At 34.3% G+C, this 15,651-nt stretch overlaps 1 protein-coding gene across 1 annotated transcript; it reads left to right on the plus strand.

Moving 5' to 3' along the window:
• Positions 1–1,869: 1,869 nt before the first annotated feature.
• On the plus strand, positions 1,870–9,695 carry LOC109811695 (Rubisco methyltransferase family protein). Its single transcript, XM_020375499.3, has 12 exons — positions 1,870–2,290; positions 4,033–4,196; positions 4,579–4,662; positions 4,809–4,866; positions 4,974–5,027; positions 5,468–5,539; positions 5,621–5,701; positions 5,991–6,163; positions 7,262–7,364; positions 7,439–7,570; positions 7,754–7,876; positions 9,297–9,695. The coding sequence occupies exons 1-12, from the start codon at positions 1,946–1,948 to the stop codon at positions 9,381–9,383; spliced, it is 1,476 nt and encodes a 491-aa protein (XP_020231088.1). The 5' UTR covers positions 1,870–1,945; the 3' UTR covers positions 9,384–9,695.
• The last annotated feature ends 5,956 nt before the right edge of the window (positions 9,696–15,651 follow it).

Genomic DNA, 15,651 nt, shown 5'->3' on the forward strand with positions numbered 1-15,651 from the left:
AGATAGAATGATGAGTTAATGGTGTATCCCAAATTGGTATCTAAAAAGTATAAATTTTGTTCATGATTTTATGACCAACAGTTAAATGAATAAAATTGTATTAGTTAATAAATTTTTATCATAATTGTGTACTTTTTAATAAAATTTGATTGAAATAAAAGAATGTCTTAGGATATAAAAGTGATTGTATAAATGAGTTTCATAATTATATATATATATATATATATATTCTTAATATTCTACTTTAATATGTTTTCTTTTCTTATGTACAACAGTTGTGCGATTTTAATCATTTAAATATTATAATTATACAATTTTTTATATATTAAATTTACATATATTACTACTTTTAGTAATAATAAACATATATCATCTAGCACATGAATAAAAATTATAGTATATGTAATTTAAATAAGTTAAAATTTAGAGAAATTCTATGATACCCTTAAAAATTTAAAGGATTTTAAAAATGCTTTTATTTATAATAAAAAATTTGTGAACATTTGATGTTTTAGAGTAATTTAATTATATTTATTATTTTCTTAAAATTCTTAATATATATTGTACCGTCACGGTCCACATCCGATACAATTCGTAAGAAGATGATCGAGACCCCTTTTATCATCGTCATGTGGTGGTACTCGGCAAAAGACCGACCTGATTCCACCACAAGGGTGAACCCAATCAGAATCTGACCCGACCCTCTCATGAGAATGGTCTCGGCAAAAGTCTGACCTTATCGGGTCACGTGGTTGAGCTCGGCCAGAGTGACCTCGGTCATGCAAAGCTCGGCCTGGGTGATCTCGGCTAGGAACCGAGTGAGTCTTACCTCTCGCCTTGGAAGTGAACCGCGTGAGATATCTCGGTTTATTTCCGATATAAACCATAGGAGCAATGGCTTAAGCCTTTTTAGCCTTATAGGCTCAGAGCTGGAAGGCAAGTGTACCGTCCAGGTCGGAATCCGACCTAACTTCTCTACATGGGACAGGTCGGCTATAATCTAAGCCGACCCCCTCTCTAGGGGTTCACTCGGTCAATATCCGACCTGACTTCTCTACATAAGCCAGGTCGGTCATAATTCGATCCCACTCGTCTATAAGAGCCTACTCGGCCAAGACCCGACTGACCCTCTTTATTTGGGTCTGATAGGTCAGGGGCCGATCTTACTTCCCCATATAGAAGCTATCCGATGACAAAGGCAAATTCCCACCTTCGTTTACCAAGTATCTTCCAGATAAGAACGGTTAAGGAAATCCCCACATTCTTGGGGTCCATGAGGTCCATGAACAAGAAATTATAAGACCTAGGGTTTGGGAGGGCAAATTACACTTTTGAATGCTCTGGCTCGGAAGCTTGATTTAGGAAGAAACCATAGTCCACCCTTTGACCGGAACACACATATATATATATATATATATATATATATATATATATATATATATATATATATTACATAAAACATTTGAATTTACTAAGGATATTTCTTTATATATTTTAAGTCATAATAAATTGAGATTTTTCATATTTGTATGTAAATTTTGGAAAATAAATTAAATAAAAAAATTCACAAAATCTTTCTTTATTCCTACAAATAAAATTTTATTATATTTTTCAAAATTATTTTAATTTTTATAGAATAATTTAAAATATTTGAACTAACATTTAATAATAAAAAAAGTAAATTAATTATTTAAATTATCTATTTATTAATGAAAAAACGAAAAAAAAAATCACACTTTTAAGTCAGTTTTATTGATTTTAAAAATTGACTGATCACAAAAATTGTTTCACGAATCAATTGTGATATTCATGGATAAAAATGTAATTAAGCTGTATTTTTTTTTTATTGGTTCTAAGCTGGGTGTGGTGCCACTCAAACTAGTAGGATGTAGTAGCAACTGTCTTTTAAGTCTGTTTTGCAGATAAGGTAAGGCAGTGGAGGGACATGGCCGAGTGTTCAAGAATCATGTTGTATTCTGCTCTGCTTCCCTGTTTCAGCCCCAAAAGCCATTGGGGAGAGCGCCACCTAAGAGTGTCACGCAAGCACCAAGTCCATTGCTCAGTGTCCGCAGGTGCCACCCAAGCGTCGGTGCCTTGGGGCTGCGAAATTGACTCCTTGGAGAACGCCTCGGCGTTGCAGCGGTGGCTCTCAGACTCGGGGCTGCCACCGCAGAAGATGGGCATAGAGAGAGTGGATGTGGGCGAGAGAGGACTCGTTGCTTTGAAGAACATTAGGAAAGGGGAGAAGCTGCTCTTTGTGCCTCCCTCACTTGTCATAACTCCAGATTCTGTATCTCTCTTCTCCCTTTGCCTCGCATTAGTTTAATTCTAGTGCAAAATTCAATCATGTTTGTTTATTCAATTGTTATTGTCACCCTGGTGCCACGTGATTCTGTTATTTATAAAAGAAAAAGTGATTATTAATTAGTTAGAGATTTTATATATATAAATTAAATAAAAAAAATAGTGGGTGAGATTTAGTGAGAATGAGAAATTTGAATGTTGTTATAAGGATAAAATTGTCTAAAAATTGTGTACACTGAATCAGGTTATAGGTAAGTATAGTTTATTCAATTGTTTAAGTTTAGTCTTTTTCCTTCTGTTTTTTTTCTTTTTCCCAAAAATGATTGATGCTTTATAAATGTAAATTTTTGTTAATTTTTTATTTTCACGTGTACTCTTGTTTAACAATTGCTAAAAGGCCTACAATAATTAGTTTATGCTAGCAGCACATTCTTTGTTATGTACTGAAATTTATTAGAAATTACAAAATTTTGTGGATCCTATGTCTAATTTAATGAGTTTTACTCATGATATTTAGTTTTCAATAGATTTAAACTAATGATGAAGATAACCACTAGGGTTAGCCTAGTGGTTGGATAGGGCGAGTTGGAGTAGTTAGAAGCATGAAGACTTAGGTTCAATTTTTATTGTGACCATCTTTATAATCTTTCCTATCTTTACAAAAAAAAAGAAAAACTAATAATGAAGATCATGTTAGAAGGGGTGTAATAAACCAATAATGTGTGACATGATTGATAGATAACATTGTCTCTTAAGCATGCGGTTAGGGTTCGATCGATGTTCGATGTGTATGGAAAAACACTTATTGGGAGAAATCAACTCTTTAAATAGATTTCAATACCTTAGAGGATTAGTTCTTAGCTTTAGATTAAGAGATCCCTTGATTTACAAAGAAAAAGGAGTGTAATAGTGAGTGTCGTGGTGGCACTCCTCAATAATTTATCACAAGTAAAAGTAATGATATTAAATAAGAATATTTTAGTTTGAAAAACAATAATTTAAATCAATTAAGTGCTTCTTAATATGGAGCATTAACCTGTGAATGGTTCGGAAAAAACCAAGCCGAACCACTGTAAAAAAGTAGTTTGTTTTTTTTAGTAGTTTTTCTTTTTCACACCCGTGCATGGTTTGATTTTTTCAAAGAACCGAACCAAACCATTTCGTGAGAATGATTTGACATTTTCCAAAACTATTTGGTTTTTATTGTTCAGTTTTTTGGAGTGGTTCGGTTCAGTATTTTGGCACATCCCTGTTAGACATCAATAGATATGGAATGGAGGTAGTAGATAGTTATGTGGACAAATCGTAGATAATATTGTTTCCCAAACAAGTTTGTTTCATCAATTTCATCTCAGTAATTAAAGTTGTATTTTATGTCTATGTAGGCCATTTTGATCGGAGAAGAGTAGTATGGTATTTGTGGTGCTGTATCTGATTTTTTCCCCAGTTATATGTGTACTATATTGTCAGTGTCAACAGCATTACTTTATTCAAAATTCTTATCAATTTGATACTGTATGATTATGAAGAACAATCATACTTGATTTGCATTGCTTGTTATTTTATATCCGGTGTTCAGTAAAATGTTGTTTTATCAATATTGGAAACAGAAACTTGTAAAAAATCTTTACTGAATTTGTGTGGTTATATTCGGTTGATTTATCATGTGAATCTCGGTCAGTTACTTGCTTATGTATCTGTTTGGTGTGTCTGTATTCTGGTTGTTAGGAGTGGAGCTGCTCGGAAGCTGGTGAAGTATTGAAAAGGAATTCAGTGCCAGATTGGCCTTTGCTTGCGACTTACCTCATAAGTGAAGCTAGCCTAATGGAATCTTCAAGATGGAGCAATTATATATCAGCCTTACCTCGTCAACCTTACTCACTTCTTTACTGGTAGATGAATTGTTCTTGTGATGAAATCTTTTGAGAGCTTGTTTGGGAAGGAAGAGAGAAGTCAATATTGATGAGTGAGGAAGTTAGGTCTTGAAATGTTATATAACTTTGCTAAGGACAATATGGGAGAAATGGAAACGAGGACATTATTTTTCAATAATTTTCCCAATATAGGCCTATCCAAAATGAAATGAAAATGAAGACAAAATTAGAACATCCCATGTATTTAATTTAATATTTATACATTACATCTCTTCTAAAAGTATCATTTTGATTTCAATAAAAACTTGTCTGTGCCCCGTGGTTTATACTTTACTGTTTTCTCTTTGTTGTCATTTTCCTAACTTAAACCTTTACAAGAGGGGCTCTTCTGTCATTTCAGGTCACAAGCAGAACTAGATCGCTATTTGGAAGCTTCACAAATTAGGGAGAGAGCAATTGAAAGGATTAATAATGTTATTGGAACGTATGGATCAATTGTTTGTATCTAATTTCTTTTTCAGGGATTTGTTGTCTGTTAATATTTCTCTTTTTTGGTATTTATCCTCAATCAAATGTGCTTTTTTGATTGAATAATCCCGTTTCTTGCCATAATTACTTCCCTTTCTTCAGATACAATGATTTGAGGCTCAGAATATTTTCCAAATACCCTGATTTATTCCCTGATGAGGTAATTATCTTACATTAAACATGGGAGGAAAGTTAATATTTCATGAAAACCCATCTTTTGTTTCAGTCACATAGTGATGCTCTGAATATGTTATGTATAACTTTCAGGTGTTCAACATAGAGTCCTTCAAATGGTCATTTGGTATTCTTTTCTCCCGCTTGGTGAGTCAACCTGGTATATCATGAAACCAAATTAAATTCCATTCTCTGCCTCTTCTGCACAACTCAAGTGTAATTACTGAGAATTCCATATTTTCTATATAAGTTCCATGCACAGACAGTTCCATATTAATTCATAACAGAGCTGATTTTGAAAAAGAGTAAAGGTCCAAAACTAAACAACAAATACTGAAATGTGTAAGGTCTGAAAAAATAGTTCCCAAAATTGCAACATTTGAAAAGTAATCCATGGGAGAATACATAATTGTTTATTTGCAATATTTCTCCAATACAAAAATAAACTTTCTTATTTTTCTGTCTTCTTTATTTGTAGTCTTTTTAATCACTCAACTCATGGAGACTTAGTTTTGTTGTTTCATATTTAAGACAAATGGTTGCTTGTTGGCTTGGCACATATCATTCATGATCTTGGTATCATGCAGGTTCGTTTACCCTCAATGGATGGAAAGGTTGCTTTGGTTCCTTGGGCTGATATGCTGAATCATAGTTGTGATGTATGCTGTTTTCGAAAAAAGATTAACATTCCTAACAACTACCGTAGGAAGTTTAAATCTGATTAGTTTTCACTTATCTAGGTGGAGACATTTTTGGATTATGATAAGACGTCAAAGGGAATTGTCTTCATGACAGATCGGCCCTATCAACCAGGTGAGCAGGTAAACATAAATTGGCAGATTGGAATCTGCTAAATTAAATTAACTTGCGAGAAAACAAATGCGGGCCAAGTAAATGACTTCCTTGTTCTTTGCCAAAGTGCACTAAGCTATATGCATGAGTAAATTAATTAAATCTCTGCACTTTGCCATGTTGCCTTAAAAATAAAGTATTAATTGATTGGAGCTGTATTTGAAGGTGATATTCTTCACCATTGACATTTAGTTCTTCTCATAGTCATTTGATTTAAATTCAGAGATTGCAATTTATTGCCTGCATCAAATTACGCAGGTGTTTATTTCATATGGAAAAAAATCAAATGGGGAGCTTTTGTTATCTTATGGATTTGTCCCAAAGGAAGGCGCTAATCCTAGTGATTCAGTTGAGTTGTCACTATCGCTGAAGAAATCTGATGCTTCCTATAAGGAGAAGCTAGAACTGTTGAAGAAATATGGATTATCAGCGTGAGTACCTTATACCTATATGCTTCCTATTTTATTTTATACCCTAATATTTCTATCAAAGCATTCACTGCAACTTTGTATCAATTGACATTTTCAACATATGTTGTTTCATTAGGGACTCTTGTTGCACTTGCAAAATGTCAATTTTCTAAGCTGTTGAAAATATCATAAAATTTGTATTTCCATCGTTTTAGCATGTGAGGTACTTTGTAGAAGTGTCCATACTTCAAAATAGCCTTGACCAGTTATTGCATATTGTTAGGTAACCCCCATTAGTAGTTATGTTAGTTAGTCTACGAAATACAAGGGGTTATGTTAATGGGCCTGCAACTGATTAGGCCCATTGAGAGTGGGTTTATGTTAGCAGTTCAGTCGCTGCCTATGAATAGGAAAGGTGATAGGATACTGAGTTTGGGCCTAAAGGCCTTAGCCCAACAAGTGGGCTAAATAGAGAATTAGCTATAATTGCTGATGTGGCCAGTTAGTTAGGGGAGGCAATACATATATAGGGAGAGGATATGGCTAGGAAGGAGGAAAGGAAGTATATTTTCTGTATGAAATCTTATGGATTGGGCAGAGAGAGAATTATCTCTTCTCCGAGGAGTAGCTCTGGGATTACAGGGTAATCTTCTGTAATAGTTTTGTGTTTTTAAAATCAATAATATTTTGTGTTTCTATTAAATTTGGTTTCTATCAAAGGGGAATTGAGAACAAGGGGGAGTCATTTGGTGAACTAGGACTAGGGATAGGCCTGAATCTTTTGAATATCAGGGAATTCTTTTTAAAGATGCACTTAATCAATAAAGAAATCTGTTTTGAAGGGGTAGCCTTCCCTGAAAGCTAATTGTTAAGGGAGAGAACCAAACCACTTAAATACTTCACCGAGCATCTCATACTACTCAATGTGGGACTTAAGCACCTCATAATACCCAAGCCCCTATCACGTATCACCTACCTTCTTCCTTGATTAATTTAGGATTTATATCCTCAGACGGGAAACATTATTATTTCTTTCTAATCTGCTATGCCCTTGAGATATTATTATGAAGTATGCTTGAAATGAACCTGTTACTAACTTCTTTGTTCTATTTTTATCAGATCTCAGTGTTTTCCTATACAGATTACTGGTTGGCCATTGGAATTAATGGCTTATGCTTATTTAGCTGTTAGTCCTTCAAGCATGAGGGGAAAATTTGAAGAGGTCTGACACTTTTAACAATCTTTGAGAATTATTCTTTGGATGCTGTATAACCCTATGATTGATTCTTTTAACAGATGGCTGCTGCAGCATCAAATAATACCACCACCAAGAAGGATTTAAGATATCCTGAAATAGAGGAGCAAGCATTGCAATTCATACTAGATAGCTGCGAATCCAGCATATCAAAATACAATAAGTTTTTACAGGCAAGAAAACACTTTGAAAAGGAATCTGTCTTTTTATTTTATATTTGTGATAGCCATGGTTTAAATTTAAAAAGCTGATTTATCAAGTTGTGAGCATCAAATGAGTTAATCCTAGCCGTTTCCCTTTTACCTGCATGGCAATCACAATATATCATGAATGAGTGTTGAATATGTTTCTGACAGGCAAGTGGATCACTGGATTTGGATGTTACTTCTCCTAAATTACTCAACCGAAGGCTCTTTCTGAAACAGCTAGCTGTGGACTTGTGTACTAGCGAGCGAAGGATATTATTTCGTGCTCAATATGTAAGTTTATAAATCATATCTTTTTAATTTCTACATTCCATGATCCATAACATTGCTGGTTGTTTAAACTAAAGTCAGTATAGAACTTGGTTGTAGCTTCTTTGTGCTTCTTTCTCAAACCACTCAACATTTTAATGTACAGACATCTCTTCTTCACTGTCCAAATAAACATGAAAAGCATTCCCTCACCCCAAGTAATTCCAATCCCATATATTCTGTGGTTTCCTGTTATCATAGGGAATGATCCAAAATTCATTTGAGGGATCAAAAGTGAACAAACTAAATTGAAAATTATAGAATTTATGTTCATAAAAGAACTAAAAATGTACTAAATATTCTTTTTAAAAAAAATTGAGGAAGGAGGGGCCGGGGCCCACACTTGCCTAGCAGTGATAGCCAGGAATACTATCAAGCATGTAAGCTTTTACATTTCTCCGAGGAAATGATGATTTGAAATAAAATGATCAAATAATACCAAAAAGTAAATAACAAACCTCCAAATTAGGTTGATGCTTTCTTTTGTAAGAAAAATGTTAAATGTACACATTATTTTTTGGTGTATTGTTGGGATACAAACAAGGTCCGACATCAATAAATAATGGAAGAAATAACAATTTATAAAACACACATACTCCAATGACTGAGAGGCCTTTTGAGTGATGACTAAAAGTTAAAACCGTGAGGGTTTTAGCCCAAAGTGGACAATATCTCATCATTGTGAAGTTGCGTGTGAAATAACCTTATAAAAATAACAAGGTTATAACTCTTACAAAATATCTCCTCAAACAAATACCATAAAATTATCAAAGCGTTGGATTTGGTGACAACCAATAAGTTATAATCCTTATAAAGTGATAAGTGATAATGTTATATACAAAGACAGATTCCGTTACACGAAAGGTTAGGTCCCTTTTTTGAGGGGAAGATTGTTGGGAAACAAATAAGGTCCCACATCGATAAAATAAGATAAGAAATAACAACTTATAAAGTACATACATACTCTAATGATTGAGAGACCTTTTGGGTGATAACTAAAGAAAAACCGTGAGGGCATAACCCAAAGCGGATAATATCTCATCATTGTAGAGATGTGTGTGAAATAACCTTATAAAAATAATAAAGTTATAACCTTTATAAAATATTTCCTCATACAAATATTATAAAATAACCCCAACATGTATGAGTTGAGGGAAGAGAGAGAGAGACAGAGAGTGAGAGAGACTGACATATAGATATAACAAATAATGTGATTGAAAATAAAGAGAGATAAACAGAAAAATGAGGTGAAAGTGAATTGTAAGAGAAGCTGAATGTATGAATATAATGACTCTTTATGTAATTTCACAACACAACAAAGATAGTATATGACTCTTTCACAATATATGCTTCTAATACTGGATGCTTTTAATAATAATTGCAGATACTGCGAAGAAAATTGAGGGACATAAGAGCTGGTGAATTAAGGGCCTTAAAAATATTCAACGGTTTCCGGAATTTTTTCCAATGAGGCCATTCACTGGTGCATTATTTTCTGCCCTTGTTTGTTCTTAGTTTTAAAAAATTCCGTCTCACCCTTGAGCATGATCAACTTTGTTCACTTCGTACACAGTGGAGTTCATTTGTATCTCCTAATTGAGGGAAACAGGTCCAATAGTCTTCGATATTTATCGATCAATATTGAAAAAGCAAGAGAAGAAAAAGAAAAGGGACGAAATGATTATAACATAGGCCTGATATGTATTTATTGATCCATATAAATTTCTCTTACCCTTTGTCGTTTAAATTTTCAAGGTGAAAAATCTTATTTGGATCTTCTTAAGTTTGCCTCATAAAATTGTTAGAGCATCTGTAGGTAGTTCCTCATTGTTAAGCAACGGTTGTATATGAAATGTTACTATTAAAGTAGTCTAAATTGTTACTCAAATGTAAATAATAGGTGCTTACACTTAAGAAAAGAATTACTGAGAACAATGGGGTGTAACTAATGGCTAGTGATTAAAAGCAGAGGAGTGTTAACAACACTTTCTAACACACTTTCTCTTATTGAGTAGAATTTATTGAAAAATACAAAATTAGATGAATGGGAGAGACATTAAATAGGATGAGACTCATCATATTTTATATTTTTTAATAAATTTTTTACCAATCAGAGCATGTGTCCCTAGCATTTATCTTAAAAGCATGCATTGTTATTCAACTTATGGATAGATGTAATAAAAATGATGTGTCAAAAAGCCTGCCTAATATAACCTAAGCCACTAGCCATTAGGATTGGGATACTGGACATAAAATCCCTCATGGTTACTCATAACATAAAATGTATTTTCTGGAAAGATGGTTAGTTTATGTTTTAATTATGGTTTAATTGATTACAAAAGATTTGTTTGGTTTTTAATAGAAATATAGTGCTTTATTTTAATTGATTAAATACAATTGAGAGTTTTTGGATTATATTTTGAAGAACATTTTAATCTATTACAATTTCTTTATAATCTATTATTTTAACTCTCACTAAAAATACCCCTTGTTATTTTAATCAATTATATCGTGGATTAATCTGTTACAGTTTTAAAACAAGTTTGGAACATTCTAAATGATCATTTTAATCGATTACAAGGTATATCAATCAATTACTTTGGCACAAAAATCTTTTATTATAAATATCTTTTTAGTCTCTTTGAAAAATGTCCCAGCATGTTTATACTAAACATCTTGTGATCAAAGAGAGAATATTTTTCATGAATTTCAGATCAATCATTATCTATCTTTGAACAATTCATGTGTTTTTAAAAGGTGAAAGGTAGAAGAATTGTATAGTGGGAAGTCTACAAATTAAGGAGATATATTTTCGTGTATTCTTGGTGTGAAGGTGTCGTTTTTTTTTTTATTTTATTTTATTTTTTTTTTTTATCTCTGGAGATAGGATTTCTCTTAAGGGTTTTGTTCTAAGTTGAATAAGGTTTTCATTTGAACAAGTGTTGGGAAGATTTTGTGCTAGAGTAATCGATTGAGTAATCGATTAATATACCTTGTAATCAATTAAAGTGATCATCTAGAATGCTCCGAACTTGTTTCAAAACCTATGAGAAAATCTTTTATTAGAAATATAACTTTCTAGTCTCTTTGAAAAATATTCAAGCATTATTAAACATCTTGTGATCAGAGAGAGAGAGAGAGCACTTTTCACAAATTCCATATTGATCATTATCTATCTTCGAACAATTCATGTATTTCTAAAAGGTGAGAAGGTTGAAGAATCTACAAATTAAGATGATATTTTTTCTTGTACCACCTTGGTGTGAGGGTGTTGTTTTTTTTATCTTTGGGGATATGATTTCTCTTAAGGGTTTTGTTCTAAGGGAATAGGGTTTTCATTTGAACAAGTGTTGGGGAAGATTTCTCACAGGTTTGGAGAAAAATCTTGATCAATTTTGGTGTGAAATTGATCGTAAGAATATTATAATTACAGTGGAAAACAAATCTAAGTAGGTTGCCGAGGATTGAATGTAACTCTCAAAGGTTGAAAATGAATTAGTATAAATCTTAGTGCTCTTCTCTCTCCTTTTCAATTCTTGTAAATTTAATTGTCATTTCATTTCGCATTGCATGAAAGAATTGATATTTAATTGTTGTTTTGCTGTTGTGATCAATTGCTTGGTGGTGGCTTAAGAAAAACTTTTTAAATGATTCAAGCGAAAAAATATTTTTCAAAAAAGATTCGATTCACTTCCCTCTTCAATAAATCATCTATTTTAACAGCATCCACAAGTCCAAAAATAAGCTTTTGTGCTGGATCCGTAAAATGAGTTGTTATGCTAGAGGAAGACCAAAGTCTCTGACTCCAACATGGACGAAGTCCCTCTTGTCTTCTCCAAAATCAAGAGGAAGGCTAAGGTGGTGAAGTTTCCAATTCAGAAAAGCATATAAACGAAGGCTCTAATGTTTGATGATGTTTATAGGTAGGGATGGCAATAGGCGGGTTGGGTTACATAGAGATGGCAACGGGGCGGGTCGGGTACGGGTTTTATGATACCCGACCCCGTCCCCGTAACACAAACTCATTCCCGTACCTGTACTCGTATTCGTTGGTATGTGATTTTCATCCTCATCTCCGTCTCTGTCGGGTATCGGGTATATCCATACCCGTACCCGTAAAAAAATATTATTTTTTTTGCAAAAATAAAAATAATATTTTAAAATTATTTTTCTATTATATTATAATTATAATTAGATTATTTCTTTATTTCATATTTTAATCAAGATATTTCTTAATAATTACACAATTATAAATGTTTTACATTATAATAAATAATTATACATAATAAAATATTAAATTTTTTTAATATAATTAAATCGGGTACGGGTACGGGTATGGGTATACATACCCGTCCCATACCCGTATCCGGTTTAATTTATCGAGTTTTATCCGTACCCGTACCCAGTCAAACTGGGTATTTCCCGTCAAAGTCGGGACGGGTTCGGGTATTATCCACGGGTACGAGTTTATTTACCATCCCTAGTTGGGTACAGGTTTCATGATACCCGTCTCCATCCCCGTCCTGCCATCCCCGTACTTGTACCTGTATGCGTCAGGTATATAATTTTCATCCTCATCCCCGTCCCCGTCGGATATCGGGTATACTTGTACACGTACCCGTAAAAAATTATTTTATTTTATTTTTTGCAAAAAAAATACACAATATTTTTAAATTATTTTTTATTATATTATAATTATAATTAGGTTATTTATCTATTTCTTAATAATTAAACAACTATAAATGTTTCACATTATAATAAATAATTACACATAATAAAATATTAATTTTTTTTAACACAATTAAATTGGGGGTGGATATTAAACCGGAGATGGGGGCGAGGAGTCGAGGACGGGTACGGGGCAGGTAAGTATATACCCGTACCCGTACCCAGTTTAATATATTGGGTTTTACTAGTACCCGTATCCATATCCGGTCAAACCGGATATTTCCTGTTAAAGTTGGGACGGTGTTAGTACCAAAAAATAAATTCAGAGATATTCGAAATACAAGAGTGCTCGAAATCTTAGGTGATCGAAAAACGGCAAAGAAGTTTCTGAAGAAGACATACGAAGCTTGAAGAGAATCAAGAGATGCGCGAAGACATTTTTCGTGAAACTCTCGAAATCCTCGAACCGGGAAGGATGCTGCTCAGGAGAAAGGCTCACAGCCTCGCAACCTCTCAAAGTACAAGGAAAATCAGGAAATACTCAAGTATATTTTTCGTTGGTTACTCGAAATCCCAAGGATCCGGACATACACGAATACACTTCGTAACCTCTCAGAATAAAGAGCTTAAAGGAGACACGATTTAAGAGCGGTTGAAGTAAATCATGGGATAAGTGTCAAAGGCTGCAGAACAGTTTGGGGAAGTTAATGAGCAGTTCCAAGAGTTATCCAAAGACGTGCCTGGGAATAAGCCACGATGTGGAAGTTTAGAACGGTTATGCACTTCCGGGGCACGTTAGAAACAGTTACCTTTCCCAAATCTTTGTCTATAAATTAAACGAGCCATGCTCGTAGCAAAGGGTTAGAAATCACACACCCACAATACCTCACACGCACTCCGCAGCCTGCACATAAGGCATACTGTGCATACGAGACAACTTTGGGTACGATTTCTCGAACACCTATCTTTTTTCCTTTTTTAGGAGTAGTGTAGCATAGCGTAGCATAGCATAATCTAGTCTAGTGTAGTGTAGTCATCTAAACATGTTTCGTTGTCCTTACGAATTGTAATTCTGTTACCATTTAATAAAGGATATGATTTCTGCAGTCAATATACATGTCATCTGTTCGATTCACGTTAATTCTTACATGCATGAATTTGATTGTATAATTAGCATAGATCTTCTGATGTGCTGAAACAAGCATAGATCTTCTGACGTGCTAACACTAGCATAGATCTTCTGACGTGCTCAGACAAAGAGCATAGATCTTCTGATGTGCTGAAACAACACCCTAATCAATTAACTCTATTTGTTGTTTGTACGATTTATTTTTCACTAAAAGTCTTCGATTCTGTCATGTTACGAACATGCATAAATTGAAACGTGCTAATCGTGCTAGTTCGAATAAAAAGAACCTACGAACGAAATCCTTCACAAACAAATTGGCACGCCCAGTGGGACACGTTTGGTGAACTTAATTGAACTAATTGAACTAGTTTTGTGTGTGTTTCTATTTTTATGAGACTTAGAAGTGGGAGAACTATGTCTACATCCAGTAGAAGAGATGCGCTTAATGAAGAACAGGGTAATGGAGAAAATCGGAATACAAATCAAGAAAATGTGCCAAATGAGACCAGGGGGCAATGTCTCCACCTCCTGTAAATATTCCAAACTCCGCGGGATTTCTGAATGCGTCACAAGAAATGGTGAACGCTACCCGCGAATACCCACGGGGGATGCCTCCGAATTGGAGAAGTACCCAGCCCATGAGTGTAGAAATGCAAATGCCATATTCTGGGCACAATCCTCAAATGCAAATATCATCATATGGGTATAATGCAGCCCCAAATGGGATGGGCTTTATCATGCACGATCCTCACCAGCATGTTGGCACAAGCCAAGAAGGGTCGTTGGTTCGACAAAGTAATTATATACCCACGGGTATAAGCAATGAAGCCATGATAGCCCTTCGACAACAAATGGATCATAGTAACCACGATATGGTAAATTTGTTGTCTACACAAATGCACAACATACTCACACCCCTATATGAGCTAATGAGAAAAATAGGAGATAAAATTAATGATAATCGGCTCTCGAGAGATACGAGTGTAAATCTGAATGGCCTCGAAAATCCGACCGTTAATGAGACGAATATTCGAGAGATTAGAAATCGTATCCATCTCAATCAAGGGGGACCTTTGAGAAATGTCGAGGAAAATTTGGATCATATAGTCGAAAGGGTACTGAATAGGAATGGATTTGAAACAGGGCGAAACGAGCACCCTTACTTTGTATCTGCCTTTCCTGACTATATTACCCAATCTGAGCTACCCAGGGGGATGAAAGTCCCAAAATTCTCAAAATTCGCAGGAGAGTTAGGTGAATCCACCGTAGAGCACATAGCGAGATATCTAGTTGAGTGTGGAGACCTAGTGGGTAATGAATATCTGAAAATGAAATATTTTCCAAGTTCACTAACCAAACATGCTTTTACGTGGTTTACGACTTTGCCACCTAATTCGATTATTACTTGGGCACAACTAGAAAGGAATTTCCAAGAAAACTTTTTTCGAGAGGAAACCAAGGTGAGCATAGTTGATTTGATGAATATAAAGAGGCAACATCATGAGACATTGGACGAATATTTGAACAGATTTAGGCAATTAAAGTCTCGATGTTACACGAATATTCCAGAGCATGAGTTGGTAAAAATTGCGGCCACTGGGTTGGATTTTTCGATTCGAAAGAAACTTGTGAATGAACAATTGAGAGATATGGTTCAACTAGCAGAGAAAGTGAGATGAATTGAACAAATTCGAGCAGAGAAAGAAAGGTTGAGAAAATTTGACAAGTTCGTTCGAAAAGAGAAAGTGACATATTTAGACAATATGGATGTGAACGATGATAATTTCGAGAGTCTAAATGAAGAAATGAAAGTGAACTTAGCTGAATTGCAACCCGAGCCAACCTATCAATGCCAATTATTAAAACTTGGGGAAAATAATATAGAGGCCGGATCGAATAGAAAATATAGTTTCGATGTAACGAAAGCCGATAAAATATTTAA

This window comes from Cajanus cajan, chromosome 6, assembly GCF_000230855.2.
Source record: "Cajanus cajan strain Asha chromosome 6, NIPB_CcT2T_4, whole genome shotgun sequence".
Lineage (NCBI taxonomy): Eukaryota > Viridiplantae > Streptophyta > Magnoliopsida > Fabales > Fabaceae > Cajanus > Cajanus cajan.

Coding starts and splice junctions, on each gene's coding strand:
- LOC109811695 (XM_020375499.3), top strand. CDS start 1,946: ATGGCCGAGTGTTCAAGAATCATGTTGTATTCTGCTCTGCTTCCCTGT. Junction 5,028..5,467: donor GTATTCTTTTCTCCCGCTTG/GTGAGTCAACCT, acceptor GGTATCATGCAG/GTTCGTTTACCCTCAATGGA. Junction 5,702..5,990: donor CCTATCAACCAGGTGAGCAG/GTAAACATAAAT, acceptor CAAATTACGCAG/GTGTTTATTTCATATGGAAA.